The sequence below is a fragment of the Culex pipiens genome, chromosome 3 (assembly GCF_016801865.2).
Source record: "Culex pipiens pallens isolate TS chromosome 3, TS_CPP_V2, whole genome shotgun sequence".
NCBI lineage: Eukaryota > Metazoa > Arthropoda > Insecta > Diptera > Culicidae > Culex > Culex pipiens.
Window position 1 is genome coordinate 125,823,605 of NC_068939.1, and position 13,452 is coordinate 125,837,056.

General features: G+C 39.5%; 2 protein-coding genes across 2 annotated transcripts in view; both read right to left on the reverse strand.

Annotated features, from left to right (window-relative positions):
- Positions 1-4,071, reverse strand: part of LOC120414371 (lipase member H-like) — a 15,962-nt gene extending 11,891 nt beyond the window's left edge. Inside the window, exon 1 of the mRNA XM_052709964.1 lies at positions 2,931-4,071. Within this exon, the coding sequence (XP_052565924.1) occupies positions 2,931-3,738 (808 nt within the window). The 5' untranslated portion in view covers positions 3,739-4,071. The remainder of the gene's footprint in view (positions 1-2,930) is intronic.
- Positions 4,072-4,282: 211 nt separating this feature from the next.
- LOC120414416 (transmembrane protease serine 9-like) lies at positions 4,283-13,452 on the reverse strand. Its single transcript, XM_039575597.2, has 9 exons — positions 12,944-13,452; positions 7,511-7,608; positions 7,334-7,449; positions 7,010-7,275; positions 6,620-6,952; positions 5,965-6,563; positions 5,298-5,568; positions 5,135-5,236; positions 4,283-5,008 (listed from the first exon to the last, which is right to left on the reverse strand). The coding sequence occupies exons 1-9, from the start codon at positions 13,074-13,076 to the stop codon at positions 4,422-4,424; spliced, it is 2,505 nt and encodes an 834-aa protein (XP_039431531.1). The 5' UTR covers positions 13,077-13,452; the 3' UTR covers positions 4,283-4,421.

Here is a 13,452-nt window from a genome sequence, read left to right on the forward strand (position 1 = left end):
GCATGAGCATGAGAGACCACCCATGGTTGTCCTTCTCCGTTGCTGAACAGGACCGTAATCTCCTATCAATACAACTGACCATACGCTTAAACGATCTAATGGTGTTTCCCTTATCAACAGCATGTATGAATGCGTTGAAAAGATAAAACATCAAGATCATTAAAACTAGATCTGAAGCAAATAGGTAACAGTCATTGGCCACCAACGGCGCCCGCCATGTCAGTTTGTAGATCTCGAGGGGATTGGGACGGGAATGTTAGTTGCACAGAAAAAAAAGTTGAATTTTGGAATGTTGAAAATTTGGTAGGTTGAATATAACCTCTTTTTTTGAGTAATATTACATAAAAAATGTGTAAAAATGTGAACCTGATGAATATTTATCAAAAACTGATGAAAATTCATCATTTTCTGGGGTAAAATTAATCATTTTTTTTACACAAAATCTGTCACCATTTCCTGATGAATAAATATTACCATCATTTTTTTATCTGTGTGGACAATCACCCCCTCCCCCTAAAGTGTTCACGTGATTTATGAATGGCCCCTAAACAACTCCCCAATGTTTGGGATTGGTTTAGTCCTCACATTGTGCAAATCGATTCAATTTTCTATGGAAATTTAAATGGGAAAAACATTTTTTTTATTTCGATATTTAAAAAAATCCCGTTTCACACTTTACTAAAACCGGATTCATATTCAGATGCTCTAAATGTGCTCTACAATTTTCTCGAAGAGAGTATGGTGCTAGCTTGCCCCTAAAAAATAAATTGCGTCCTGATCTAAAACGTGATTTTAGAGCAAAATACACGTTTTAGACCAGTATTGAGGACGCTATATCTTTTTTTAAGGGGCAAGCTAACGCCATACTCTCTTCGGAAAAGTTGTTGAGCAACTTCTGGAGCAAACGAATACGAGTCCGGTTTTCATATAGTGTTAAACGTGTATTTTACAAAAATCCAAATTATAAAATCAATTTTTTTCCCATACAAATTTCCATCGAAAATTGAATCGATTTGCGCAAAGTGAGGACTAAACCAATCGTTCCCATTCTTTGGGGAGTTGTTTAGGACCTCAAAAGGAACTGAAAAGTTGCTGTGCTTACTAAATTTGGACAACTTTTTGTTTTTCCATACAACCATATTACTCCCTGATGGATCAATCTTTGATTTCAGGGAAAACCCCAAGGAAGCCCGGACTTAGACCACCCTTATGTTTACTTTACATCTCCAAAAATGGTGAACATTTATTAACATGATTCTAAGATATGATTTTTTTGAAAAAAAAAATCAGGATTTTGAACATATGACATCCTGCTTCTCTATCGAAATAAGTTCCCAGTACATTTTGCTGAGACTCATGGTGCTTTATGTTCAATCAATGTACCGAATTCCGATAACATGATTGTCAAAAAATCATATCTCAGATATTCACAATTTTTGGATAAGTTACGTAAAACAACCTGAAAAATCATAGAAATTTTTTTTCCTTCAAACCAGCAAATTAAGTTTTCACTTGATTTGTAAGTGCACAGAAAAATATCCGATGGTAAAATCGCAAGCAAAAGCATGCACATCACCTTCGTCAAAAAAGACACTTAATATTACACGCTGCATGTACAATTTTTGTAACCACAAAAAAACGTTTCAACCGACGGGACTCAAACCCAGCACCTACAGTAAGGACTGGCGCCTTAGCCCGCTCGGTTATCAGACCGATGAAAAATGAAAAGATAAACGTATATGGCAGCTTGACATTTCGGTCAAGTAGTTTTCCCATACTGATGGGCTACATATTTCAGGGTGTAATATTACACCAAATTTCATAAAATCTTTTACACGCAGCTAGATTACTACTTTATTTGCTGTGTGTATTCAGCTCTGCGTTAGTATTTTTCACACTGATCGCCAAATAAAAAAAGCGTGTCTAATTATTTTGGCAAAGGATCTCTTATGCCAAATTCGAGCCAAATCGGAACACTTTTGATCTGGATCCTTCTGGATTGATGTGAAAAGCTGTAGGTCATGATGTGATGTGTAATGATGTTAAGAATCCAAGAGAAAAAAGGCTACAATCTATAAAAAATGTTTAATTGTTCTCATTAAATAAGTAAAATTTTGCAGAATATCCTTTATATTATGCATTTTACTGTATATGGTTGAGTATAACAGTAGAAAAAACTGCCATCGCCAATATTTCATCCCACTTTGAGGTCATTTTGAGGAATTCTAGGAGCTCAATTCTTAAATGTTGTTGTTGCCTAAAACAAAAAAAAACTTTTTGCTCCCCTTTTCGCTTTACAGAAAATAGTCACTTTTCTGAAAAAAAACGAATATCGATTCGAATCAATACACAATATTATTTAATGAAGCTCATTTTATCAATAAATGATAGATTGTTGCTCAAGGAACAAGATCAAACATATGAATATTCGACCAAAAGTTAAGGTTTTGGCTTATCAAAAGTGAGGAAAAAACACCCAATTTATATTTTTTGAAGAATTTGGCTTACTGGCTTCTAAATACACTCGGTTAAAGACATATTTCTTTAAGGCCAGTCCAGCATGCTTCGAATTGGGTCCTAAAATGAAGCTTAGATTGCTGATATTATTGTTTACAGCGATAAAGCCTATTTTTCTGAGTACAATGACCCTTTGTACGACCACAAAGAGTTTAAAATGGATTTTTAAATTAATTTTGAAAAATTAACCTCGCGATCCTTCTTGACAGAAAAGCTCCTACTTGACAGCTCGTTCCAAGGGGACCATAATTGATCCATCGAAAAAATGTTGTCTAGTCAAAACAAAAATTGCATTAAAATGAAAAAAAAGTGATCAGAAATGGTTTTTAATCGTGTTTTTTACCGTTGTACATAAAAATTGACATAGGGCTTTAGTACCCAATTGATCATTTGCATCCCTAAACTCAACTCACCTAACAAATTCCACCCACATCCCGGCTGGCTCCTCCCTCCGTTCGGATAAAAATCCGCCGTTCCAATGGGCTCCAAAAACCCCAAAAGCCCTCCATTGGTATGGATAACCTGCACGTACTCCGCATCGTCCTCGGCGACACGATTCTCCGGCTTCCTAATCGAAAACAGCGGCAAGGCCGGATCCAACGCCACTATCGTAGCTATCCGTCCTCCTTGGACCAACTTCCCGGCGATCCCTGCCACGTGACCTCCCAAACTATGCCCGATCAGGTACACATCTCGGAACGAAAGTTCTCTGTTCTCGTGAAGGTAGTCCAGCATCTTGGCAACGACCTGTCCGACCACTCGAACACACGACGTCGCTGCGATGTAGTTCAGGTCACTCGAGCACGCGGACCAGTCTACGGAGATTACGTTGTAGTCCCAGTTGTACAGGTATGCTTTCCGCAGGTGTTCGTTGAGTGGAGAATCTCCGTTGTTGAGCCACCCGTGGATGATGATCCGCGTTGGTCGAGAGCTGTCAAACACGGACTCGCTGAGGAGTGTGAGACCGTTGAGGTTGTGGACGAATCCGGTGTAGTTTGTCCGCGAGTAGAAGATAAACCGGATGTCCGACTCCATAAGGCCGCGTTTGGCGAGGGTTTTTGCTTCCACGATTTTTCGATGAACCCAAACAAAGTTCCCGGAAGCCGTTGGGATCATGACCCAGTTGGGTTCATGATCTACCGGGTCAATAACAGCTCCAACTGTGCTTTGGACCAACTTGAACAGCAAGAAACACTTGACCAATTTTACGAAGGACGTCATCCCGAAGAATCCGTGCGAAAGCTTTAAAAGTTCAACCAAAACTAACTCCCAAAAGATTGTTCCCGAAATTTTCCCTTCCACCTGCAAAGACCGGCAAGGGCCAACAAACCTTGATCTTGGTGGGAAGATAACTCATTCAGCGGTGAACTTCCTAATTTTGGTTGTGATAAGATAAGGTTTCGGCGACGATGCATCGTTATCATAACAAAACACACCCGTAGATAGCGCCAATTCCGGGGATGGTTCTTATCAGCGATAGTCCGACTGCCGCGCAAAACTTTTGAGTAGTGTGAATGGCCCATCTCTAATGGCTATGTTGACCATCGGGCGGCGAGGGCGTAGATCGCTGAGATAAAAGGATTTAATTGATTCGGGGGGAGTTGGCGGAACGAAGTACAGTGTGGATTATGCTTCAGGTAGATGTTGAAAGAGTAGTAAAGCTAGTAAGCTAGGAGAGTTAACACAAAATGAGAGAGGCTGTCATCCTTGATTACTTTCACCTTTTCCCCTTAACAAGCCCTGCCCTAATATCTCAATCTACAAAATAAATGCCCGTGCGCGCTTTATTGGGATCAACCGCAAACAAAACACTATTTAAACATGAGGTAATCGCGTTCACCCTTTTGAATGGCTTCATCTTCTTCTTCCTCCTCGTCAGGGATCAGTCATGCACAATTAGCCGGCTAAATCGTCGGACAGCAAACCGTCAGGAGGTCTCCGTTGCAGTAGGACAGCCCACCACCGCCACCACCAGGGCACAAACTCCGGGGCAAACATCTTCCGGCCTGGCCCGACCCGAGGGTGCAACGACCGTCCGGGTAGAGTTCAATCGACTTTTCAATGGTGAACGACGACGGGGTGGGTTGACCCCCAAGGTACGGGGAAGGATTGCTGACCAGCAGCCGGGGCCTGGGCTGCGTTACGTAAGGCCTTCGGTGATTGATGAATGACGTTTGGTGGTGGTGGCTGGACCACTGCTGCGGTCGGAACGGAACCGTGGGATTGGAGTAGGTTGACTGTGGGTGAGATTGGTGGAAATGTATCTGCCGACTTGGTTGTTTGGCACCTAGTTCTACGGATTTGACAATTTCTATGCTATTCGGTTGGATGAACGTTGGACGAGGTGGTGGCACGTGGTGGGCACTTTGAAGTTGGATCGTGCTGAGCGTTTGCAGCAGGTCCTCTGGACGTTCTGGGATGTGACTTAGCTGCGCGCCGTAGATGGTGATTTTAACGGGACTGTCGAGGCGGTCGTTGAAGCCGGTGTGGACTGTTTGGTAAGGAAGAAAATACTAATTAAAGAATTCGAAACCTTTCGTTTAGGGTGGCTACTTCAATTTCAATTCATGAAGAGCAAAGTTTGGATAAACTGAAACATTTTTTTAATCAAACTCACCTGACGCCGTCGCGAGCGGACTCAACCCTCCCGGCACCAGCTGTCCGCCGTACGGCCGCAGTCGATGGTCGGTAGCAAGTAGCCCAGGCAACACATAGGACACTAAGTTGAACATAGATTAGAAGCGTGTAGAAAACGGGCAGCAGTTCCCCGAGGGTCTTACCGAGGTCGTCTTCGTACGGGACTACGCTGCGACTTACGACGTCGATGGCGTTTCCACTGAACTCGTCGTCTGCGGTGTCGATTCGCTCCGAGGTTTGCCGCGACGTTTTGTTCAGCACTATCGACTCGATCCACGGGTAGTACGAAGAGATTCTGGTAGCTACGAAAAGGTTGCCGGTGCCGCCGCACTCCGTGCCGAGCGTGTTGATGCCGTACACGTACGGGACGACGTTATCCCGGCGGAAGTTGGAGATTGGACCGCCGGGTTCGAGCTAGAAAAGAGTAGTATTGAGTTTTGTTGAATTGTGCAGAGTTGTGTAGAGTTATGTAGAGTAGAATTAGACTTGTGTCGAGTTTTGTAGAGTTGTTTAAAATTATGTAGAGTACAAATAGACTTGTGTAGAGCTGTGTAGAGTTATGTTGAGTAGAATTAGACTTGTGTAAGTTGTGTAGAGTTATGGTGAGTAGAATTAGACTTGTGTAAGTTGTGTAAAATTATGTAGAGTACAACTAGACTTGTGTAGAGCTGTGTAGAGTAGAGTAGAGTAGAGTAGAGTTGTGCAGAGTAGAGTTTAGAAGCGTAGTGTAGTGTAGAGTTATGTAGTTGATAGTAGAGTAGAGTAGAGTAGATTAGAGTTGTGTAGAGTTGAGTAGACTACGACACCAACCTGGCAAATCCCTGGAATCAACTCCACCGGGTTCTCGGCACAAACAAAATCATTATTGAATCCCCCAGGCAGTTCGTCTTTAAACTTTTCACTGTAATTCGCCGCGCACCGTCCATTCTCCAAGTAGAACGCCGTCAAAATCTTCAACGGAACACTGGTGATTTTCCCATTGTCCGACCCGCTGGAATCTGGTCCAGATCCAGAGTAGAATACAATCGGCTCCGGAATCCTGTCATTCTTCCACACGCAAGCCGGCGCCACAATTTGGTAGATCTTGTTCAGATTGTAGAACTTTTCCAACTGCAACACAGCCAGGTCGTTGTAGTGCTTCCCAGCGACATACCTCGGATGTCGCACAATTGAGTTTATGTTGATCAACTGATCGTTCGCCTCGATCTGCGTTGGTTCCTGCCCGTTCCACTTGGTACAACTGGCGGACGTTACCACGTGCCGATAGTCGATCAACGCTCCACTGCACTGCTTGAAGCTCTGTCCTCCGCGGCGTAGTTCAACCCGGAAGAAGGGAGAGTTGTTCTGAGGGGATAACCGACTGTCGGAGAACTTGCGAGAGGACAGACACTCCGACTGGCGGGCACATTCTGCGAAAATAAGGTTTTATTAAACTTTTCTGAAACAATAATACGACAATTCTCACCCATCGGATCAACGGTGACGTTCACGTTCGACGCGATCCAGTCCACGTAGCTGGAAATCTTCGTGTACACCCCGAACGATCCGTCCCAACATCCTGTGCCGAAGGAGGTCACCCCGGCCAGAAACGGAATCGCTTTGTTCACGTCTGACAGCTCGATCTGGATCGGTCCGCCGGAGTCCCCGTGGCAGGTGTCCTTCTGGGGCGTCTTGGCGCAGAAATGATCCGACGACAGTCCTCGGAACAGCGATCGCGGCCGCGGTAGCATCGTGTTGCAGTGGTCGTAGTCATAGTAGTTCAGCGTAGCTTTCTGCAGCGTAGGACTCGGATCGGAAGCTGCTTTGAAACGATAAGGTTACTTGATGAACACAGTTGGTTATACTTAAGTCATACCATAGTCAGTTATCCCGAATCCGGTAACCTGGAGTCCACCGGAAAACTTGTACAGATTGTCTTTGGTCCACAAACAGATCGGACAAACAGCGGCATCCAACCTTGCGGCATGTTCGAGTTCGATCAACGCAATGTCAAAGTACTTTTGGGTCCGTTTGTAACTCGGATGAGGGTTGAACCGCTTGATCTTGATGTCCTGAGCAAAGGCATCGTCTTCAGAGGTAGCGAGGTTGGTATCGCCAAGCCGGACTACGTCCGGAGGAATTCTACAAAAAGAATCAAATTTGTAGCAATTTACAGTGAGATAACAACAAAATCACCTACTTGTTCTCGTTTTGTCCACAATGGGCTGCCGTGACCACGAATCTGTCGGAAATTAAGGATCCACCGCAAGCGTAGTCCGGCTTGCCGGTACTCGGGTCTGTCCAACCTAAAGCAGTCTTCATAAAGAAAGTGTCATTGTTTGTAGAAACAACTTTTACCAAAGATCATCGAACTCACCATGTGAGGATATTCACTTCGGAAGGCTCGCAGTCCGCCGAAGATGAAGAATCCCAACGCACTCGAGACATCGTCGCTGTAGAAGCGGCTTGGACAGTCTGGAATGGAAAAAAATGATCAACATAAACGTGATACAATAAAAAAAACCATCGATTGTCGCCAAATGCCGCCATGTGCTAAACAATTATGGCAACGACGGAATGAATGATTAACTGGACCTGTTCCAAACTTGTCCAGTTCGCATGAATGAGTTTTATCGTCTAAAATATCGTCAACTTGTGGTGATGTTACAGAATCTCATATATAAATAAATAGATTGCATCAACTATTCTTACGATATCTGAATTTGTTTTCTGTCTTTACGTTTATTTTTTGTTTTATTTTTTTTTATTTGGTTTTGTTTTTAGTTTTACTGTATAAATTTTTTTTTATAATGCCTCACATATTCTAAAAGCCATTGTTGCTTTATACTCATGAACGATTTTGTCAGCGTTTTTCGTGTTTTAACGGTGCACATCAACTAGAGCTTTTGCACCAAGAATTTTGTTACAGATATTTCAGTATCTTCAAAACTACGGGAACTATCGATATCATGTACTATGTACAAAACAATTTACAACATCATTTGACTATTTTTACAATCAAATTGTTGCAGGATTGGGTCCGTAAGTTTGGCAATTTTGGAATAAGAAGACAACAACTGCAACTTTTTTGGTTGCTGTGCATCCTTAACGTGAAGACTTCCATAATTGTCATGATTTTTCGTTCAAATATATAAATTTTGCGTCGCTTTAGAATAGTGCCCTACACATGCTGATTCCTTTTGGTAACGATTATCCCTTTCCTTGTAAAGTTATGGAAATCGTCATTAATCAATGATTGCCAACTAGGGCGTCACTGACTGTGCCACAAAATTATATAAATTTTGAAGCACATTTGATTTATATCAAAAATTCTTTCAGTGGCTTCAAAAAGGCAACAACCAGCACATGCTGATTCCTTTTGGTGCTGAAATTCGTTAAATTGAATTTAATACAGAATATTTTATAGTGATGATTAATTTCCTTCGAAAATGACCAACGGCCTTCACCTTAAAGACTAAATAAAAAAGTATAGGTCACCGCTTAAAAATTTAGTTATTGAAGCTTAAACTGGCTAAAAAGTATTAATTTTTGAAAATTGTATCGTATACAACACCGTTTTTGCAAATATCATGTGCGAATTGTCAAGGAAGCCGTCAAAAATATTATCAAACAAAGACTCCTTGGTTTCTAGAACTCCAAAGCAGCATTTCCAGTTTTCATGCAACCTTATCAAATATTAGGCCAGATTTTTAAATTCTAGACTAATTTTCTATAATAGTTCAACTAATCGCCTGTCAAATGCAACCATTAACGATAAAAAAAGAAAAACGACACGGTGGCATGGTTTTTGTGAAAATCGACGAAAATAAAAAACTTTTTTGACCACCATAACACGGCGTAGGTAGGGGGAGCGGCCGTGACTGACTGGTTACGGAGTCTATTTGCAAGCGAATGGTCCTGGGTTTGATTCCCTTCGGCTCCCAACAAGAAAGTATAGGAAATATAAATCTTGAAACTGTGAACTTGAACGAAAAATCAAAGTCGATTTTTGATTGGTAGGTGAAAAGTTTTTTTTTTTTTTCAAAAAAGTTAGTGCTTTCACAAATTTAAGCATACAAGTATGAAAATTGATTTGGTAAGGTAAAGTCCATGATAAGTAAGGTTACTTCTAATGTTTTAGTTGAAAACAATTTTATGTTTTTCTTAACTTGGTTTATGAATTTTTAATAAAATGTATACTGCCCATGTTCGCATAAATGTCCCATATGCAAAAACAGCAAGCTGAGAAAAACGCAAGGAAAGTTTGTCCCACACATAAGGCTACGTGTTAAGTTTTCACGAAAAAACAGGATTTCCTCCTGATTTATGGAACAAAGTACTGGATGTTATAGGCTCTTTTGAAAGAGCACACGATTTTGAACCAAACTGCATCAATAACTCAAAAGTGATGAAAATGCATATGGGACATTTATGCGATCATGGGCAGTATATAAATTTGAAGATAAGTAAATAAAAAACTTAAAGTTTGATCATACTTCATGAGATGTTGAGATGTTTTGTATAGACTATGATCCACATTGTCCAATTGCCCATTGCCCCTCAAAAAATAACTAAGAAACTTGTTCTACTCAAAATGCCTATAAATCTGAAGAAATTTTTGAATTCTGTTACAATAACACTTAAAACATATAACTTAAAAACTAATTTAAACTATGCTTAGTGAAAAATTGTCCACAGAACCCGATAATGCAGTTCGTTTTCTAATTTGCATTTATTTTCATGGAGAAAAACATAACACTTTCAGAGTATTTAAACTTTGAAAAAATTGTTGAAAACCACTTCTTAAAATACTTTGATTAATTATGTACCAAGCTCAATTTGGTTCCATAGCATACCGATTAAATTTAATTCATATTTTCCTTTTTGCTTACACATCTCCAACTTATCAATTTCACCCCGGTTTACGGTGATGGATATCAGTTAAAAGCATGCCCAAAGTTAAATACCCAGAAAATACTTCCAAAAAACATTGGCAAAGACACATGAAACATGTAAAATCGATTAAAAGTTTAAAATTAAAAGTAAATGGTGACCTGTTTAATCGATAGATCGTCAAAACTGCATGAAGATAGATTTATGCGGTTTTGTTCGAGATTCACTCGAACTATCGTTAAAAAATAATGCTAAATGAACTTTAATTTGGTTGTTTTTGCCTATATTTTTGAATTCATGCGCCACACGGTCAAAAAACGGTCAATTTTTGAAGTTCATAATTTAAAAAATAAAAAAATATGCTGTTCTGGAAAATTCTTGTCGACTAAATAAAGATAACAGTGAAGATAAGGCCAAAAACTAAACAAACAATTGCTTTTCTTTATCCATACAAATTTTATGACGATTTTCCCATACAAACTTCAAGGGGTAGAGAAAAGGAGGTTCCCGTGGTTAGATCGAGCTCAAATTTAGATTTTAGACTGTAGTAGTGATCGTTCGATCTTTGAGATCAAGGAATAGCACTGGGAGAGTAAGATTTGGACCACCCTATTGCCTATGAATCAGATATCGGTCCGAATGATATGCCACCTATAAAACGGTTGATACATCTTTCTCAAGTAGCAACATTTTATGGCGTGGATGCCAAACGCCATCAAATTGGAATTTCAAATGTCTTTCCAAAGATACTTAGATCATACCGGAAGTAATTTTCATCCTAATTCAGTACATCCGGTTCGAGGGTTTCCAAAACTGTATTTTGTGTATTTTTGGAAAATAATGCTTTTATAAAACTTCCAGGCTAAGGATTAAACCTATTGGGTTGCACAACAGTTGAAATACTTTACTAAATATTATACCAGGGATGACACATGGTTTTTAAAAATGCCTGTAAAAAGCCTGTGTATGTCTGTGCATTTGTGTAAAATTCAAATATAGAGCAATTCCAGCTCAAATCAGGATTTTTTCTGATACTTTTGTACCCGACCCTCTCCGATTTCAATGAAACTTTGTAGACATGTTATCCTAGGCCTACAAAAGCCATTTTTGTGTATATGGAGCCAATAGTACACGAAAATAACATTTGAGAAGGGCGTAAGGAATTTAAAAAATGTATTTTGCAATTTAAAAATTACTGTAACTCGAAGCCGTTGCGTCGCATCAAAAAGTGGTCAAAGACAAACTTGTAGGAAATCGGACGGGCTTTCTGAAAAAAATACACTGAAACAAAAATACACGCCACTTCTATGAGATTTTTCGATTTTTAAGTCTAAAACTTAAATTTAAAGGTGATGTTACGATTTTTTCATTCAAAATTTTTGAGAAAATAGCTTAAGATGTTACCAAAAGACTAACGAAAAATGCAGGATGGTGTGTCTATCCTAAAAAAATATGAAAATTATTTATTAAAACTGTTTTTTTGAAAAGTGGTCTAAACGTCAAAATTTTGAAAAACCGGTGGTGGGAATCGATTCCCCAGACAATTTTACATAAAAGTATCCATATTAACCATTGTCCTATGTCCAATCCTTGGGAAGATACAGCGGTTTTGAAAATATAAATGTTGAAAAAAACGGGTTTTTTTTGGTAGTTTTTGGCAATTTCAATATGACAGACTTGGTTTTTCAGTCTCGTAAATATTTTTACCGGAAAGCTCGTCCAATTTCCTATAAGTTTGTCTTTGACAGTTTTTCAATTGGATGTAAGGGCTTCCAGATATAAGCTAAATTAAATGGCTAACAACTGAAAATAGAATATTTTTTTTCATTGTGATAGAAACCTGGATAGTGAATTAGCTTACGTAAATATCAAAAAGAGTGAAATCAAAAAGCTGTCACACATTCTGCATTTTTCGTCAGTCTTTTAGTAACATCTTAGGCTAATTCCTCAAAAATTTTGAACGAAAAAAAATCGTGGCATCACCTTTAAATTTAAGTTTTATACTTAAAAATCAAAAAATCTCATAGAAGTGGCGTGTATTTTTGTTTCAGTGTATTTTTTTCAGAAAGTCCGTCCAATTACCTACAAGTTTGTGTTTGACCACTTTTTGATACGACGCAATGGCTTCGAGTTACAGTAATTTTTAAATTGCAAAATACATTTTTTAAACACCTTACGCCTTTCTAAAATGTTATTTTCGTGTACTATTGGCTCCATATACACAAAAATGGCTTATATAGGCCTAAGATAACATTTCTACAAAGTTTTATTAAATTGCTCTATATTACAGTCCTAGAAAACCATCAGAAATTGCGTTTTCAAGCGTGGGTAACGAAATGAGTTTCGGTTGATATTTTTGCAAAACATTAATTTAATGAAGTTTATTAAAAGTCTGTGCTCTTCAAAAAAAATCTGACGCAAGCTCAAATGTCTGTGAAACATTATATTATACTTTCATTGTATTATACTCTCAAATAATACTGAAGAGTAGTTCAAAATTGAAAACATTCATATTTAACCTTGCAAAATAACTAGAGAATAATATCTTTTCCTAACTCCAAAAAAAAACAAAACCATGTCATGGACGATGCTCTTGAAACAAAGATCTTTGAAGACCGTGAAACATTCCGACACTGAAGACCAACTAATTGAATTTATGTGCGAACCACTGCTGCAACGCGGCACAAAACCATTTGAAAAAGGTCGTAAATATAACGTCAAAAACTTTGGGAATTCTTCCGATGAGGAGACACAAGAACCCAATTTGCACTAGTTCAGTTTACAAAGTCCAGATTGTATTTCCTTATTTTTTATAATTTCAACAATGACATCATATCCGATTGCAAATGTCCAACTTCATTAACTCGAGTTCATTAACTTCACTCGTTAACCACTTAGTCCACACGTATATAATTACCATCCAACGATGTCCTTGAAAAGTATCCATCAGGGGGGTCATCGATGAACGCATTATCTCCATTAATAAATTGCATCACGACTGTCACCAACATCACCACCGCAATCAGCATTCCTTTCCTCAGAATCATCATCACTTTGTACTTGTATCACTTAAAATTACCACTACGCACTTCCCCCCGAAAACAACCCTTTGGTCTTCCAATCTTTGGTCTAGAAGGTCTCCAAGAACTCTTCTTCCGTCACTTATCACGACGCCCGCTCGATAAATACTAAACTTTTGCGTCGGATCAACCACCGTTTTTGCACCTTCTCGGTTAACTGATTAAACGACGACGACGCCGCCGTTGCCGCGACAAAGTAACAACTACTAAATAGTTCAAATCAGATGAGTTGTCTCGGCCAGAGTCCGCGGTGGACAATCCAAACAAGCGAATTAGAACGCCTCGAGGTGGCTCAACGTCGTTTAATGGGCCGATCTACTCCTCGGCGGCATTCTTCTGCAGCGAG

Bases quoted from the DNA above. Each gene is read 5' to 3' on its own strand.
- LOC120414416 (XM_039575597.2), bottom strand. From the start codon at position 13,076: ATGATGATTCTGAGGAAAGGAATGCTGATTGCGGTGGTGATGTTGGTG. The intron at 7,276-7,333 runs GTAGGTGATTTT...TTCTTTTTGTAG, and splicing joins TGTGGACAAAACGAGAACAA to AATTCCTCCGGACGTAGTCC. The intron at 6,564-6,619 runs GTGAGAATTGTC...TTATTTTCGCAG, and splicing joins CGTCACCGTTGATCCGATGG to AATGTGCCCGCCAGTCGGAG.